The sequence below is a fragment of the Naegleria gruberi genome, assembly GCF_000004985.1.
Source record: "Naegleria gruberi genomic scaffold NAEGRscaffold_44, whole genome shotgun sequence".
NCBI classification, from domain to species: domain Eukaryota; phylum Heterolobosea; class Eutetramitea; order Acrasida; family Naegleriidae; genus Naegleria; species Naegleria gruberi.
Genome location: NW_003163283.1, coordinates 39,056 through 52,289, shown reverse-complemented (window position 1 = coordinate 52,289; position 13,234 = coordinate 39,056). Strand labels below are relative to the sequence as shown.

At 33.0% G+C, this 13,234-nt stretch overlaps 6 protein-coding genes across 6 annotated transcripts; 3 read left to right on the top strand and 3 right to left on the bottom strand.

Annotated features, from left to right (window-relative positions):
- Positions 1–16: 16 nt before the first annotated feature.
- On the bottom strand, positions 17–1,377 carry NAEGRDRAFT_80807 (isocitrate dehydrogenase; the record flags this gene model as incomplete). Its single annotated transcript, XM_002673692.1, has 3 exons — positions 17–523; positions 571–1,048; positions 1,248–1,377. The coding sequence occupies 3 exons, from the start codon at positions 1,375–1,377 to the stop codon at positions 46–48; spliced, it is 1,086 nt and encodes a 361-aa protein (XP_002673738.1). The 3' UTR covers positions 17–45.
- Positions 1,378–1,891: 514 nt separating this feature from the next.
- On the top strand, positions 1,892–3,256 carry NAEGRDRAFT_80806 (uncharacterized protein; the record flags this gene model as incomplete). Its single annotated transcript, XM_002673754.1, has 1 exon — positions 1,892–3,256. One exon carries the CDS (start codon positions 1,892–1,894, stop codon positions 3,203–3,205), a length of 1,314 nt encoding a protein of 437 aa, XP_002673800.1. The 3' UTR covers positions 3,206–3,256.
- Positions 3,257–4,385: 1,129 nt separating this feature from the next.
- Positions 4,386–7,390, bottom strand: NAEGRDRAFT_80805 (uncharacterized protein). The gene has a single exon (XM_002673691.1). It carries the CDS (start codon positions 7,340–7,342, stop codon positions 4,451–4,453), a length of 2,892 nt encoding a protein of 963 aa, XP_002673737.1. The 5' UTR covers positions 7,343–7,390; the 3' UTR covers positions 4,386–4,450.
- A 405-nt stretch (positions 7,391–7,795) lies between these two features.
- NAEGRDRAFT_58885 (uncharacterized protein) lies at positions 7,796–10,922 on the top strand. The gene has a single exon (XM_002673753.1). The coding sequence runs from the start codon at positions 7,835–7,837 to the stop codon at positions 10,910–10,912; it is 3,078 nt and encodes a 1,025-aa protein (XP_002673799.1). The 5' UTR covers positions 7,796–7,834; the 3' UTR covers positions 10,913–10,922.
- A 152-nt stretch (positions 10,923–11,074) lies between these two features.
- Positions 11,075–11,923, bottom strand: NAEGRDRAFT_51345 (uncharacterized protein; the record flags this gene model as incomplete). Its single annotated transcript, XM_002673690.1, has 1 exon — positions 11,075–11,923. The coding sequence occupies one exon, from the start codon at positions 11,921–11,923 to the stop codon at positions 11,075–11,077; it is 849 nt and encodes a 282-aa protein (XP_002673736.1).
- Positions 11,924–12,138: 215 nt separating this feature from the next.
- Positions 12,139–12,723, top strand: NAEGRDRAFT_71039 (uncharacterized protein; the record flags this gene model as incomplete). The annotated part of the gene is made up of 1 exon (XM_002673752.1): positions 12,139–12,723. One exon carries the CDS (start codon positions 12,139–12,141, stop codon positions 12,721–12,723), a length of 585 nt encoding a protein of 194 aa, XP_002673798.1.
- Between the last annotated feature and the right edge of the window lie 511 nt (positions 12,724–13,234).

The following is a 13,234-nucleotide window of genomic DNA, read 5'->3' as shown; positions in this document are numbered from 1 at the left end:
TTGCAAAAATGTTTTTACATAAATTAATTATATTAGTTTTAATATTTAAAGATTCTTAATAATTTCGTTGGTATATTCAGAACAAGTAGACTTGCCACCCAAGTCACCAGTCAAAACCTTACCTTCAGTAAGAACCTTCATGACAGACTTTTCAATACGAGCAGCAGTGTCATGCATTTGCAAGTGTCTCAACATCATCAAAGCACTCAACAAGAGAGCAGTTGGGTTGGCCTTATCTTGACCAGCAATATCAGGGGCAGTACCGTGGACAGCTTCGAAAACTGAAGCATGTTCACCAAAGTTACCTGAAGGTGTCAAACCCAAACCACCAATCAAACCAGCACACAAATCAGACAAAATATCACCATACAAGTTTGGTGTGACACAGACGTCGAATTCTTGTGGATAACGAACGAGCTTCATGCAACAAGCATCGACAATGACTTCTTCGTATTTAATATTTGGGTATTTCTTAGCAACTTCTCTGCAACATTCCAAGAAGAGACCATCACTCATCTTCATGCTAAATTAAAGTTAGTTTACAATTAAGGTTAAACAAAAAAAACTTACATGTTGGCCTTGTGGACAGCAGTGACCTTCTTTCTAGAGTTTTCAGAAGCATATCTGAAAGCATATTCAGCAATACGCATAGATGACTTTTGAGTAATGACCTTCAATGATTCAACAACACCTGGGACAACTTCGTGTTCCAAACCAGAGTATTCACCTTCAGTGTTTTCTCTGACAACGACAACATCAACGTGTGGATAACCAGTCTTAATAGCTGGAATACTGACAGCTGGTCTAACGTTGGCATAGAGTTCCAAAGCTTGTCTCAAAGTAATATTCAAAGATCTGTATCCTTTACCAATTGGTGTAGCCAAAGGACCCTTCAAACCAACCTTGTTCTTTCTGACACTGGCAAGAGCTTCTGGAGAAATCAAGTCAACACTTCCAGGTTGTGGGACACCAATATCGTGGGTTTCCCATGAAATATTAGCACCAGCGGCATCAAGAATCTTAACAACAGCAGCAGAAATTTCAGGACCTGAAATAAATTGATTGATGAAGGTTCGTCAATTTTGAATGTTCATAGATATGTTGAATAGTAGTAAATATTAATTTGGATTCAATATTATATCCATTTACGGAACAAGTTTTGTCAATATTATAATATTAATACCATCACAAACATCAAATAATACAAAAACAATGTATATACAACTAGAAACTAAAAGTAAACCTACCAATACCGTGTCCAGGGAACAAGGTAGCAGTAATCTTTTGTTGCAAAAGGCTGCTTTGAGTAGAGAAGAATCTTTGTTGTTGGGTAGTGAAGGCAGAACGGAGGAGTGATGATGAGGCTCTCTTGAACATTTTTTTGTGTTTTATTATAAATTTTAAAAAAACCGTTTCGAAAATTATTTGATGATTTAGCAGCACCAAAGAAAAGAATCATTAAAACATTGTTGAGAGAGAAAACATCAAATCCCGATTATAAAACAGAATGGGAGAATTTAAATCTGTGCTGATATCCCTCCAATGCATCTACTGCTTGAAAATTGGTCCATGTAGTGGCTTTGGTTATTCCTTTCGGCGATTTTGTTTAAAGCTTGATGGGTTTTATATTATTCTTCAAATGGAAAACTAACCAATCTTACAAAAGTACTGAGTTTACTCAACAGCCTTTGAATCCAAAGTAGAAGAACAAGGTGAATTAATGAACATGTTTGAAAATAATATTGAACAAGCAAATGACTGTATGGATCAAGCAAATGAAGAATTGAGAAAATTAAATAAGAAAGATGATACTAAATTACCATTTCCATATAATATTTTACAACCTATGTCGTGATTAAATTAATGCAATATCAAACCACGATTTAAAAAAATGAGTAGTCATCATGATGAGGCTAACAATCACGAATTGCAGGAAAATCGTTCGGTGAATGGAGCACTTGGTGATGATATGACTCACCATCACGATCCTGTTTTATCTTCTTCAACAGATGGTGGTGATGAGCATCATTCTTCATTATTAGGAAACGATTCTTTAAATAATCGAGTTGTGGATGATGACAATCCTGTACAGCCGAATGTGTTGACCACTAATAATAATAATCAGAATTTAAATGTTTCTAGAAATGATTTTTTAATGCAGAGTTTGGGTGGACAAAATTTGTCAAGTTTATTAGCACAATTTCAAAACAATCAAACCAATCAAAATAATAGTAATAATCAAGGAGGAGATGCAACTCAAAATAACAATACAAATACTCAACCAACTACTGGAAGAAGACTGGAGATCAATTTTAGAGATTTGGCATTTTTCGCGTTTAGAATTCTGCCACTGGTTGTGTTACCACTTGCCTTGTTAATGTATTGGCACTATACTGGCGTGTTGATCTCAATTTGGGTTATTATTACAACCATTAGCTCAGATGTCAAACTCAAGGAACAAGTGAGCTTGAAAACTGCAAGAAAAATTTTCATTCTTTTATTGAATGGCTTTATTCTTGCAGTATCAATTGGAGTGATGTTTTTATTCTTCTCTCAATATCAAATTTGGAATTTTATGGCATATTCAACAACTATTATTGATGAAAAGGACGTTTTAGTTACCTTTCTTGATTGTTTATTCTTTGTTTTTGTTGTAGATACTATTGTAAAATTTACTGGCATGCTTTTAAAGCATTTAATAGTGGTGATATTACCTTCATTTGTAAAGCCAATTCAAGTTGGAAGAATTTTGGCCATAGTAGAGGTATTCACACAATTGTATAGAATTTCCCTTCCTCCTAATATTTGGGTTAGATATTTATTAGGCTCATATAATCAAATATTTGCAATCATTGTTCTTGTAATTTATGGAATATTCAAGGTTGGAGGAGCCATCTCATTGGTGTTTGACTTGATCATTACTTGTAAGAATCTCTTTTCACCTACCTGCCCATTTGGAAGGCCAGTTTCAGCTTCTGAATTGACCGAGTTGGGCGAAGCTGAATGTAGTATTTGTTTGCAGCCATTTAATAGACCTGTTAAATTGGGTTGTAACCACATTTACTGTGAACAATGCATCACTGAATGGGCTAGCTCTGGAAATCAGACTGCTACTCAATGTCCTGTATGCAGAACAGCAATCAGTGGTGTGCCTTCCTCTTCAAAATTTGAAAAAGGTGGAACTGCTCTTTTTTGTGTAATGTAATAATTATTTATTCTTTGTGTATAATTGAATAAATTCTGAAATAGCTTCTGTAGATGAGAGAGTGAAAAATCTATTTCTATTATCATCATCATCCATTTCATTTTCCAATGTTGATGAGCTTGGTCCTATTTCTTCATCGTCTGCCATTTCATTATAAGTGAAAGAAATTGGTGTCATATTTTCGAATGATTTAATATCACTAACAAGTTGACCTTTTTCGTTTATCCACTTTAATTGATATTGAGCAGCAGCTCTCTTACATTTCTTAATCGATCCACTTGTTGCCATTGTTCTCAAAATATATACTTCATTGTTTGTTGAAATTTTCATCAGGGAGAGTACTGTTGTCATGATGGAAAATAATTTTTGTGGACAAGCCAAAATAGCCAAGCCTGTCTTTTCATTGAAATAAATAAATTTATGATAAAACCTAGAAAACATTGCATGAGCAAGTGAATACAATCCAAACCATTCCTCAATTAAAATTTGTATTTGTTTTAAAACTCTATCGGGAGTAATATTTCCAATAAATGATTTTTCAAATTCGTTATTTTTTTGTTTCCGAGCAAGAGCTTGTGGATCATGATATGTAGAAAGGGGTATAAATTCCAATAGGAAATATCTTTGTTTTTTACGTTTTGAATAGTCAATAAATACTCTCTTCTTTCGCTTATTGTTATGTCGCAACATTTTTTAATTTTAAAAATTCAAAAAAACAAATTTAAAAGCTAGATGAAATAAAAAGGCTTTTTTGAATGCAATTTCATAGTTGATGATGAAGAAAAATCAAAATGTAAAGGATGCCTCGATCAATCATTCGGAAACAATATTTAAAAGAATGATAATTTCCAATAGTAGTGATCAAAATTCTAAACCTACCAATTATTGTTGGAATTTAGAGAAGAGGGATTATAAAAGAAATTTATTTGAAATGTCTAAAGATTGTGATGAGGATGAAAAATCAAAAGAATTAACCAAATCAAATGAAACTGTGGAAAATGAATTGGAATTAATGAAAAGAAAGAAGCCATTCATTTCAGATCTTACAGATGAAGATTTTATTTTTACACGAACAATTGCAAACCAAATTAAGGAAACGAATGAGAAATTAGCAAACAATATTGAACTGGACGATGATGAAATTCTTATAGAATATGACACTTTGGAAGCTGCCTTATTATTAGATGATTAATTTAAAGATTTATTCTAGATTATCTTAGTTATTGAACAATAAAATTGGAGAGTTTACTCGTCATCGTCATAATGATTTCCTGGAGTAATTGGATTTGAACCTGGTGTCATTGGATGCATACCTGGAGTGGATGGGTGCATCATTCCAGGGGTCATTGGATGCATTCCAGGTGTTGTAGGATTCATCATACCTGGAGTCATTGGATGCATACCTGGAGTAGTTGGATTCATAAGACCAGGTGTCATTGGGTGCATACCAGGATAACCAATAAAGCCAGGAGTAGTTGGATGGTGCATCATTCCTGGAGTAGTTGGGTGATGCATCATACCAGGTGTACCATAAGGTGTGGAAACTGAATGTCCCATTCCAGGTGTAACAACTGAACCATAACCATACATGTCAGGATTTGGAGTTTGGAATACACCTCCTGGAGTTGAAATTGAATTGTAAGATTCGTGAGGTGTAACTGGATTTGGAGTTTGAATACCAGGTGTAATTGGGTGGTATGAGTATGAGTTGTCTCCATGTGGAGTATTTGGAGTGGTAATTCCAGGAGTGATTGGAGCACCTACACCAGGAGTGTAAGCTGGAGTGATTGGATTCATGCCAATACCTGGAGTATTGACTGTATAATTATCATGTGGAGTGGATGGTACACCTCCTGGAGTTGTTGTTTCTTGCCAATCGTGCATTGGAGTATTTGGTTTACGAGGATTCCAAGCATCACCACTACGGGATGGTGTTTCTGGACGATGGATTGGAGTTTCATGACCAAGGGATGTATGGATTGGAGTTTTGGATGAATCTCTATTGTCCCAAGGAGTTGAAGGTGGCATGAATGGTGTAGCAGCCCCAGAATTGTGATAAGGTGTAGAAACTGTTTGATAAGTATCCTTTCTCTTTTCCTTTTCGTCTTGCAAAGAAATCCAAGAAATATCAACGTTAATAATCTTATTCTGAGAGTGAAGTTCAATACGAGCAGTGGTATCAGTGGCATCCTTAACAATACCCAAGTATCCTTTGTATGGACCTTTAGTGATAATAGCTGTCTTGTTTGTGAATGGATGGTTTCTTCTTCTCTTTGTAAATACGAACCCTCTCTTATTTGTAGTATTACCAGCAGCACCAGATGTTTGAGAGTTCAGTATTTGTCTGTTTCTTGCTCCTCTCAATTCACAATGAGATGCTGGGACTGCAAAAATACCAGCATTTTGAATTAAATCAATAGAACAACAGAAAAGGAATTTTCTAAAAACTTGCTTAACAACGCCTTCTCTTCCAAAATGTACAGATGTTGGATCAATGACTTTAACTGTATCACTAATACCAACGAGATGCTTACTCTTATCAGGAGCTTTGTATCCAGCTTTAGTATTTTGCTTTCTTCCTAGTTCTTGTAATTTAACTTGTCTTAGTACATCATTATTATCTACAACTTGAACTTGAGCATCAGATGTGTTCTTATTAGAATCAAATTTTACAATAACACCCATAGTTTGTGAATCAAGACGAACCATGTCGAATAATGAATAGTTACCAAGTTTGTTCTCTGAGGCAACAGTAGTTGTTTCTTGGATTTCATTCGAGTACACATTCATGTCACATCTTCTTACTTCGTTATACAAGACAATACTATCATCATCTTCACTAACTCTGACAATGTAACCAGATTCTCCTTCCCATTTACCAGTACCTACAACTCTACAGAATTGACCTACAGAAAAGTGTTTTTGAAGTTGATTGCTTGTAAATTGAAGTGGTGTGTTAATATCATTACTCTTTGGAAGCATTGTAATTACTTGAGATTCTTCATCAATATTTGTAATTTGACCAACCATTCCTCTCAATTCACCCTTGATAACACGTACATTATCACCTCTCTTGAAATATGTTTTTCTTGATAACGAAATAGCAGTACTTGGACTTTCATTTTGATAATAAATTTGAAGTTCACTATTAGTTGGTATGATATCCTTTGTTTCCAAAGACTTTAAGTGAATGTGCTTATATACGTAACCGTCATGGAATTTGTTTCCTTGATAAACACTATAAGTAATTTGATCCTTTGCATCTTCAACTTTTTCTTGTTCAGTTTGTGGAAGAAGTTCCTTATTAAAGAGTCTTTGTGGTGGACGTTTACCAGAACTTTGTCCAGTATAATCAATTCTTGGTACAAGTACAACTACACAATATCCTCTAGCTTTATCCACATCATGGACTTTTCCGATATCTCCTTTGTATGTACCTCTTTTAACTCTCACCCATTTTCCAACAGAAATATCTTGAATTTTTGTTGAGAGTTGGTTCACATTCAAGACATCAGGCATTTCCTTCAATGGTACAAGTTTAATTCCACTTTCATAAATCAAATGACTAAGTCCTTCAATAGCATGTCTTACGTGAACTTCTTTTTGAGCTTCAATATAGATCTTTCCTTTGAAACCTTCAATAAACAAAGCTGATGTAATTAGAAGACGATCTTTTTTGTTTGGTGAATGTTTCACACTGAAGTGTTTTTGTAATAATGTCATGACAGCTTCCTTTTCCTTTCCTTGTTTACATTTAACTAAAAATAATTTTGGATCCTCAGGTGTTGGAAGATTTGGTTGTTGTTTTTGAGCAATTCTTACAGTATCGTTATATACTTCATCATCCTCATCCTCGTCATCAGCACCTGCATATCTTCTTTCGATATCAGCCATAATGTTTTTTCTTTGTGCAGATGGTTGTGGAAGATCGGAAACCGATGTCTTTCTATATTGTTGGTGAAAGTCTTCTTCACCCTCTTCTTCTTCGTCTTCATCATCTTCCTGAGCAGCGTCATCAATAAACATGCTTTTTGATGATTTAGATTTTTTTTGAGCAGGTTCATAGTTATCTTCTTCTTCTTCCTCCTCTTCCTCGTCGTAATTTTCTTCTTCATAGTCGGATTCGTTGTCAGACATTGTGATCGCAGAGTATTTCTTGTTGTTTGTGTAGGATTTTGTTTTTAAGTATTTTTTTTTGAATTTAATTATCGTTAATTTTACAACCACCAATTTAAAGCTAAAAATATTATTGGCTGTGAAGTTGGTGAGGACTTGTTGTTGTATGGAGGAAGATTTACCATTGATAGATAGTTGATGATGAATAATAAAATTAATTTTGATCTCATTGAAGTGGTTTATTAATTATTTATTAAAATTAATTGGAGGTAATGTGATGTAAAAGAGTACTATGGACTATTTTTTCTGCCATTCCATTGATCAATTCAATTTTTGAATATTACGATCATGAATTATTTTGTTATTGTTATTAACATATTTTAATAACCTTTCCATATCAATATAATTCTCTTCTTCTACTTGCCATTAGAATACGTGATTATTTGGTTAGCTAAATTAAAAAATATCTTGATTGCAATCCTATACTCCTGCAAGCAAGACATTTCGGTCGTGATGTCATCACCATTAGATTCATCAGAGTCATCATCACCGATTGTTAATTATTTGGCGATGGATCCATCATCATCTCCCACATCATTGGCCAATATTCCAACAAGTATGAATAATTCTTCATCTAGTAGTAATAGTGGTACTGGTAGTAGTAATAATGGTGCAAACAATAATTCCGGAAATAATTTGCAAATTGTTGCACTCTCAAAGGACAAGTATGAAAAACTTGTAAAGGAATTTCAAAAATATAAACAAAAGTATTCTAAATGGAAGAAAGTTGTAAATACTGAAGAGCAAAAGTGGAAACAAATTTCACTAGAATTAGAAAAAAAGGAAAATGAATTAAAAACAAAAATTGAAGAGAATGACATTTTACAATTTAATAATCAACGATTGGAGAAGAGAATGGCTCAGTTAATGTTTGATTTAGAGGAACAGTTAAACAAGGTCAAGTCAACTCGTCAATCTTCCTTTTTTTCTGGCTTATTTGGATCTTCAGAAACTCAACAACCAAAAAAAGAAACCGAAGTAGAAATTATCAAAGAGGAGCTAGAATCTAAAATTAAAGAGAATGAAAGCATTCACATTCATTTATTTGAATTAAAACAGGAACATGAAAAAACCTTGGCCAAATTCAAGCATACGATCAGTGATTTACAACACTCAATTTATGGAAAGGATTCTGCAATTCACTCTTTGAAAACTAATATTGAAGAAAATCAAAAGAAATTCCAAAACGAAAAAGACCACTTGAAGGATAAGATGAGAAATTTAAAGACAGACATGAAGAGTTTAAAGGATTCTGAAAGTTTCATTAGAAACTATACTTATCAACAACATGAAGAGATAACAAATCTTGAAACTTATGTAAATAGAAAGGTTTTATTTGATGAAACAAGACACCACGAATTTAATTTATTGAATGTTTCTAATTTTAAACGTAACCCAGTTGAAATTGAATTAATTGAAAATTTAATTGCAATTTTAGGAAACCTTTCAAAATGTACTAGTAGCACCTATTTATTTATTCCACAAAAAATTCAACATTTGAACAAATTATCGAATACACAGGCAAATATTATCAAATTATTGAACACTAGGATGAATACTACAATAGATATTTCCACATTCCCTAATTTATTTGCCAAATTAATCAAATATTGTGAACTTTATTTAAAGTATTTGAAAAATGATGAGATTACAGTCAGCTTTGACCTCACTAAAGAGGAAGAAGAAAAGGCACAAACAATGGACAAGAAAATCATCTTTTGTATTTTTAAGACCTGTAAAGAAATTATCAATTACAAATGTAAATGTTTACTCTACTTGACAATTTGCTCACAATTGGAAGATTGCCAACTCGAAAGTGAAGAAGATTTTACTCAATTTGAAGGTTTTATTTATATGAGAAATACCAATGCTACTCTGGCACTTAAATATTTAAATACTCTATTTTCTCGATTTGAAACGTTTATTAATACTTTTTATTTGAGTATTTTGGATGTTGAAGATTACCAAGTGTTAGAGACATATCTAAACAATAGTCAAATCAAGAGGGTGTTTAACAGTCTGAATATTAGTGCTGGCTCACCTCCAAATGATTCACTAAATGCACAAGACTTCATTTCCAAGATTAAAAATAGTAAGAGTAATAATTCCTCAAGTGGAAACTTCTCTATTAGAGAAGAATGTAAATATGTCCTGCAAAGCATTAAGGACGGATTTAAGGATTATTGTGACATTTTGTCCAATTTGTTATTGAAGGAAAATGTAAAGAATTTTGTTCCTCCTTTTATCAAAAATATCAACGACAAACTAATCAAATCACTTTCACAAATGTTAGGATTGTTGGATAATCTCCTACTTATTCACAATGGCTTACAAAAATGTGAAAAGGATTTCACAAATAATTATTCTAGAGGTGCTCTTGTTGATTATGAAACTATTCTATCGTCAAAGGTCAAATCTACAAATATTACAAATACTCAAGTCAATAATTCATTCACTGGAAACAACAATACTATCAACAATACTGTCTTTAATTTCTATTACAATAACCAAGAGAGTATTAACCATTTGAGAAATGAATCATCCAACTATATGAAAAATAATCTACTCAATCTATCTAGTAGTGATTTCACAATGAGAGATGCTGAAGTCATGAAGGTCAAGATGAATGATTTGTACTCTCTAATTGAAATATTGAAAAAAGAAAAGGAGGAACAATCAATTATTATCAATAACCTCAAGAAGCAAAATGAAGAGTACAAAAACAACTTGAAGCTTGTCAATGATAGAATGACAACAGAATTGAATCAAACCGTGAATTTGGTTTCCAAATTGAATCTCAGTATCAATAACAGTGCTTCTGGTAATGATCCTGTTGAGAGTTATAGAAATTACACAAACCAATCCATCAAGGAATTGATACGAAAGGTTAATGAGTTAAATGAAAAACTTTCAAAACAAGTAGAAAGGTCATCCACTGTTGAAAAATCTATTATTCAAACCAAGGATACTGATGAATCATCTCCAATTAGTAGTACCACTAGTGAACCATCAACTCCAAACTCTACCTACACTAAATCATCAGCCATTAGCATTAGAAAGCCAACAAATGATAAAGAGATTTTCTCACATGCAGAAATTAGTAGAGAGAAGGAATTGGAAGCCAAGTATACTAAGCAAATTGAATACTTGATGAGACAAATTGAAGTTTGTGACTTGAAGACTGTTCAATATAGAATTCAATACCAACAGGCAATTATGGATTTAGAAAAAGCTCAGGACCAAGAAGAAAAACTGAAATTGAAAATCTCTCAAATTCAACAACAAATGGATAGTGTATCTGAAGAGTTACAATCTTCTAAAGTTATCTACGAACATCAAATTCAATTACTTTCAGATAAGCTTGTGGAAATTTCAACCAATTATGATATTAATTCATCGAGACTGAATGACAATGCAACAAACAACTCTTCAACAGTAGTTGGTGGAATTGGAGCAGCTGTTTCCTCCTTCTTTGGCTCTGCTGAACCAACTTCCAACACCAATGAAAGAAGAAAGAAAAATAAACAATAAGTGATTAATAGAAGCTAGTGCTCTTCACCAAACCATCAAACCCTTAGAACAACTTTTGAAAGGTTAAGCAGAGAAGCTCAACATTCTCAATTCTTTACAATGTCTTGGGAAGATTAATAATAATTTATGAATTTTATAGCTTTATTTACTAAGGCATAATTCCTACAAATTGTGTTTCCATACCATGTCCATTGAAACATGAGGTTGTGGAATCTTATCCTGAAATGGTCTTTGGAAAAGGCCTGTTACCCTATCTTTTACTTTGAAATCATTGTAAAAAACTTTGGCCTTTGATTCAAATCCTAATTTTTCGAATGCTCTTCTCGAATATTCTCCACTGCACTCAGCCATCGCATGTTTAAATCCTTTTGCCTTACAATGTTCCAAGTGAGTTTTTACTAGTTCTCGAATCAATCCCTTAGACCTGTAAAAATTATAGGTACCAGCAATAATAACATGCAAAATTTCTCCATAATGTTCCTTCTTAGAAAAATAATCTTCATCAAATTGAGAATGTTCTGAATTGAAATATTGAGAATGCAATTGTTCGAAAAGAGAATTCAAAATTGCATACTTTTCAGAATGAGTAAAATTATCGGAATGAGCCTTCACAAAATCCTCACTATAAACTACAGCAACCACCATTCCAGTTTGATTATCAATTGCAACATGTCCCAATCCTTCCTTTGCAGCATTTGTAACAAAATGCTTGGCTGTAGGAAACATATCAAGTGGTGTAGCTTTCAGTGCTCTATTAATTGGTTCAGCCTCTGAAAATGTATGACAAGTTAATAAAATTGCCTGATCTACATATTCCTGAGTGAGAGGCTTAAACACTGCTAAATGATCTCCAAAAGGAACTTCAACAGCTGTTGTCAAATTTCTAATATTTACAATAGTAGTACTACCAGTTGATGATTTAATCAAATTATTAAAGAATACTGATGACTTGTTGCAAGTTTTCATCATTCCGAAGACACGAGACTTGGCAGGGTTGAGTTGTTTGAGCATTTTTTTAATTCTAATTATTGCTTATTACAATAAATTTGGCACATGATTAATTTAGTAAGATCCGAATCACTTTAACTCCGTACAACTTGCATTTTAAAACAATGATCCTTACAAATGTTAAGATAGCCCAAATCTGATTTTCAAATCTTAATCTTGGTGAATTAATTTGATTTTTCACTCAATTCTAAAAACGCATTCATTACAACATTAAAAAAATGTCTCACCATTCATCAACTGCCCTCACGCTCCGATCATCAAGAAAATGTGGTAAAACTCATTGTGAGATTAATTCAATGGATACTATTCAACAGCTATCAGATTGGAATAATTCAGTTTTGATTAAAACATTGAAAAAACATTTAACTAATTTTTCTACTTTACCACCTCCTAAAATTCTATTTCCATTGTTATATCCAAGCAAACCAAAAGATGAAAATGATGATGATTATTATGATGATGAAGAAGAGGAAGATGTTTCAGATGGATCTGAATTTAATCATGTTTCTAAAGAGGAGGCAAGGAAAGTTATTGAAATGATGTTTACAAAGGATTTGGCCTATAATTCTGTTTTGAAAACTAGCTCAAAGGCAGCAAGTTTGGCATCAAGTTTTATTGAAATATTCGAAAGTTCAGAAGAAACTCCAAATGAAACAATTTATTTTTCAAATAGTGAGGTCAATCCTACCCATGGAAAACTCTACACAACTAGTAGTAATTTAACAAATGCAACTTTTGATTCAGGAGTTTTAGCAATGAATTTGAAATATTTTGGTTTCATTGTTATTGAAGATGAAGATTAAACTATAGCTCTATAAAAAGTTTCAAAATTAAAATATTTTTACAATATCTTTATGAATCAAACAAGAAAATAGGATTGTCTCCCAACAAACTGCTCTTACCTTCCTAAACACTTGTATAATTCCTCCCTACCTTCAATTTGTGATGATCTAATCCATGATTTTCTGCTTCCTTAATCCTCCGCTAGCAACATTAGTACTTCCTTCCCAACTCCGAGAACCTTATCTTGTTTCTGTCGCCTCTTTTTCAAGGCTCTTGTTGGGATTTTCAGCGCGCTCAAATAATAAAGCCTTCATCGTTTGGTGCCCACTTACTTCTCAACAAAATATTTGAGAGTTGGTGTTGAGGCATTTTTGCGAGAAGAAAAAAATTGCGAGATTTTCGGAGCGAGAGAGAATTATCATCATCTCATCATCAATATATTTTGCAATTTTTATTATTACCATCATCACCACACTAACCGTTAATAGTTGCTATTAATTTATTATATTCTCTAATTTGCTGAGATCGAGC

Coding starts and splice junctions, on each gene's coding strand:
- NAEGRDRAFT_80805 (XM_002673691.1), bottom strand. CDS start 7,342: ATGTCTGACAACGAATCCGACTATGAAGAAGAAAATTACGACGAGGAA.
- NAEGRDRAFT_58885 (XM_002673753.1), top strand. CDS start 7,835: ATGTCATCACCATTAGATTCATCAGAGTCATCATCACCGATTGTTAAT.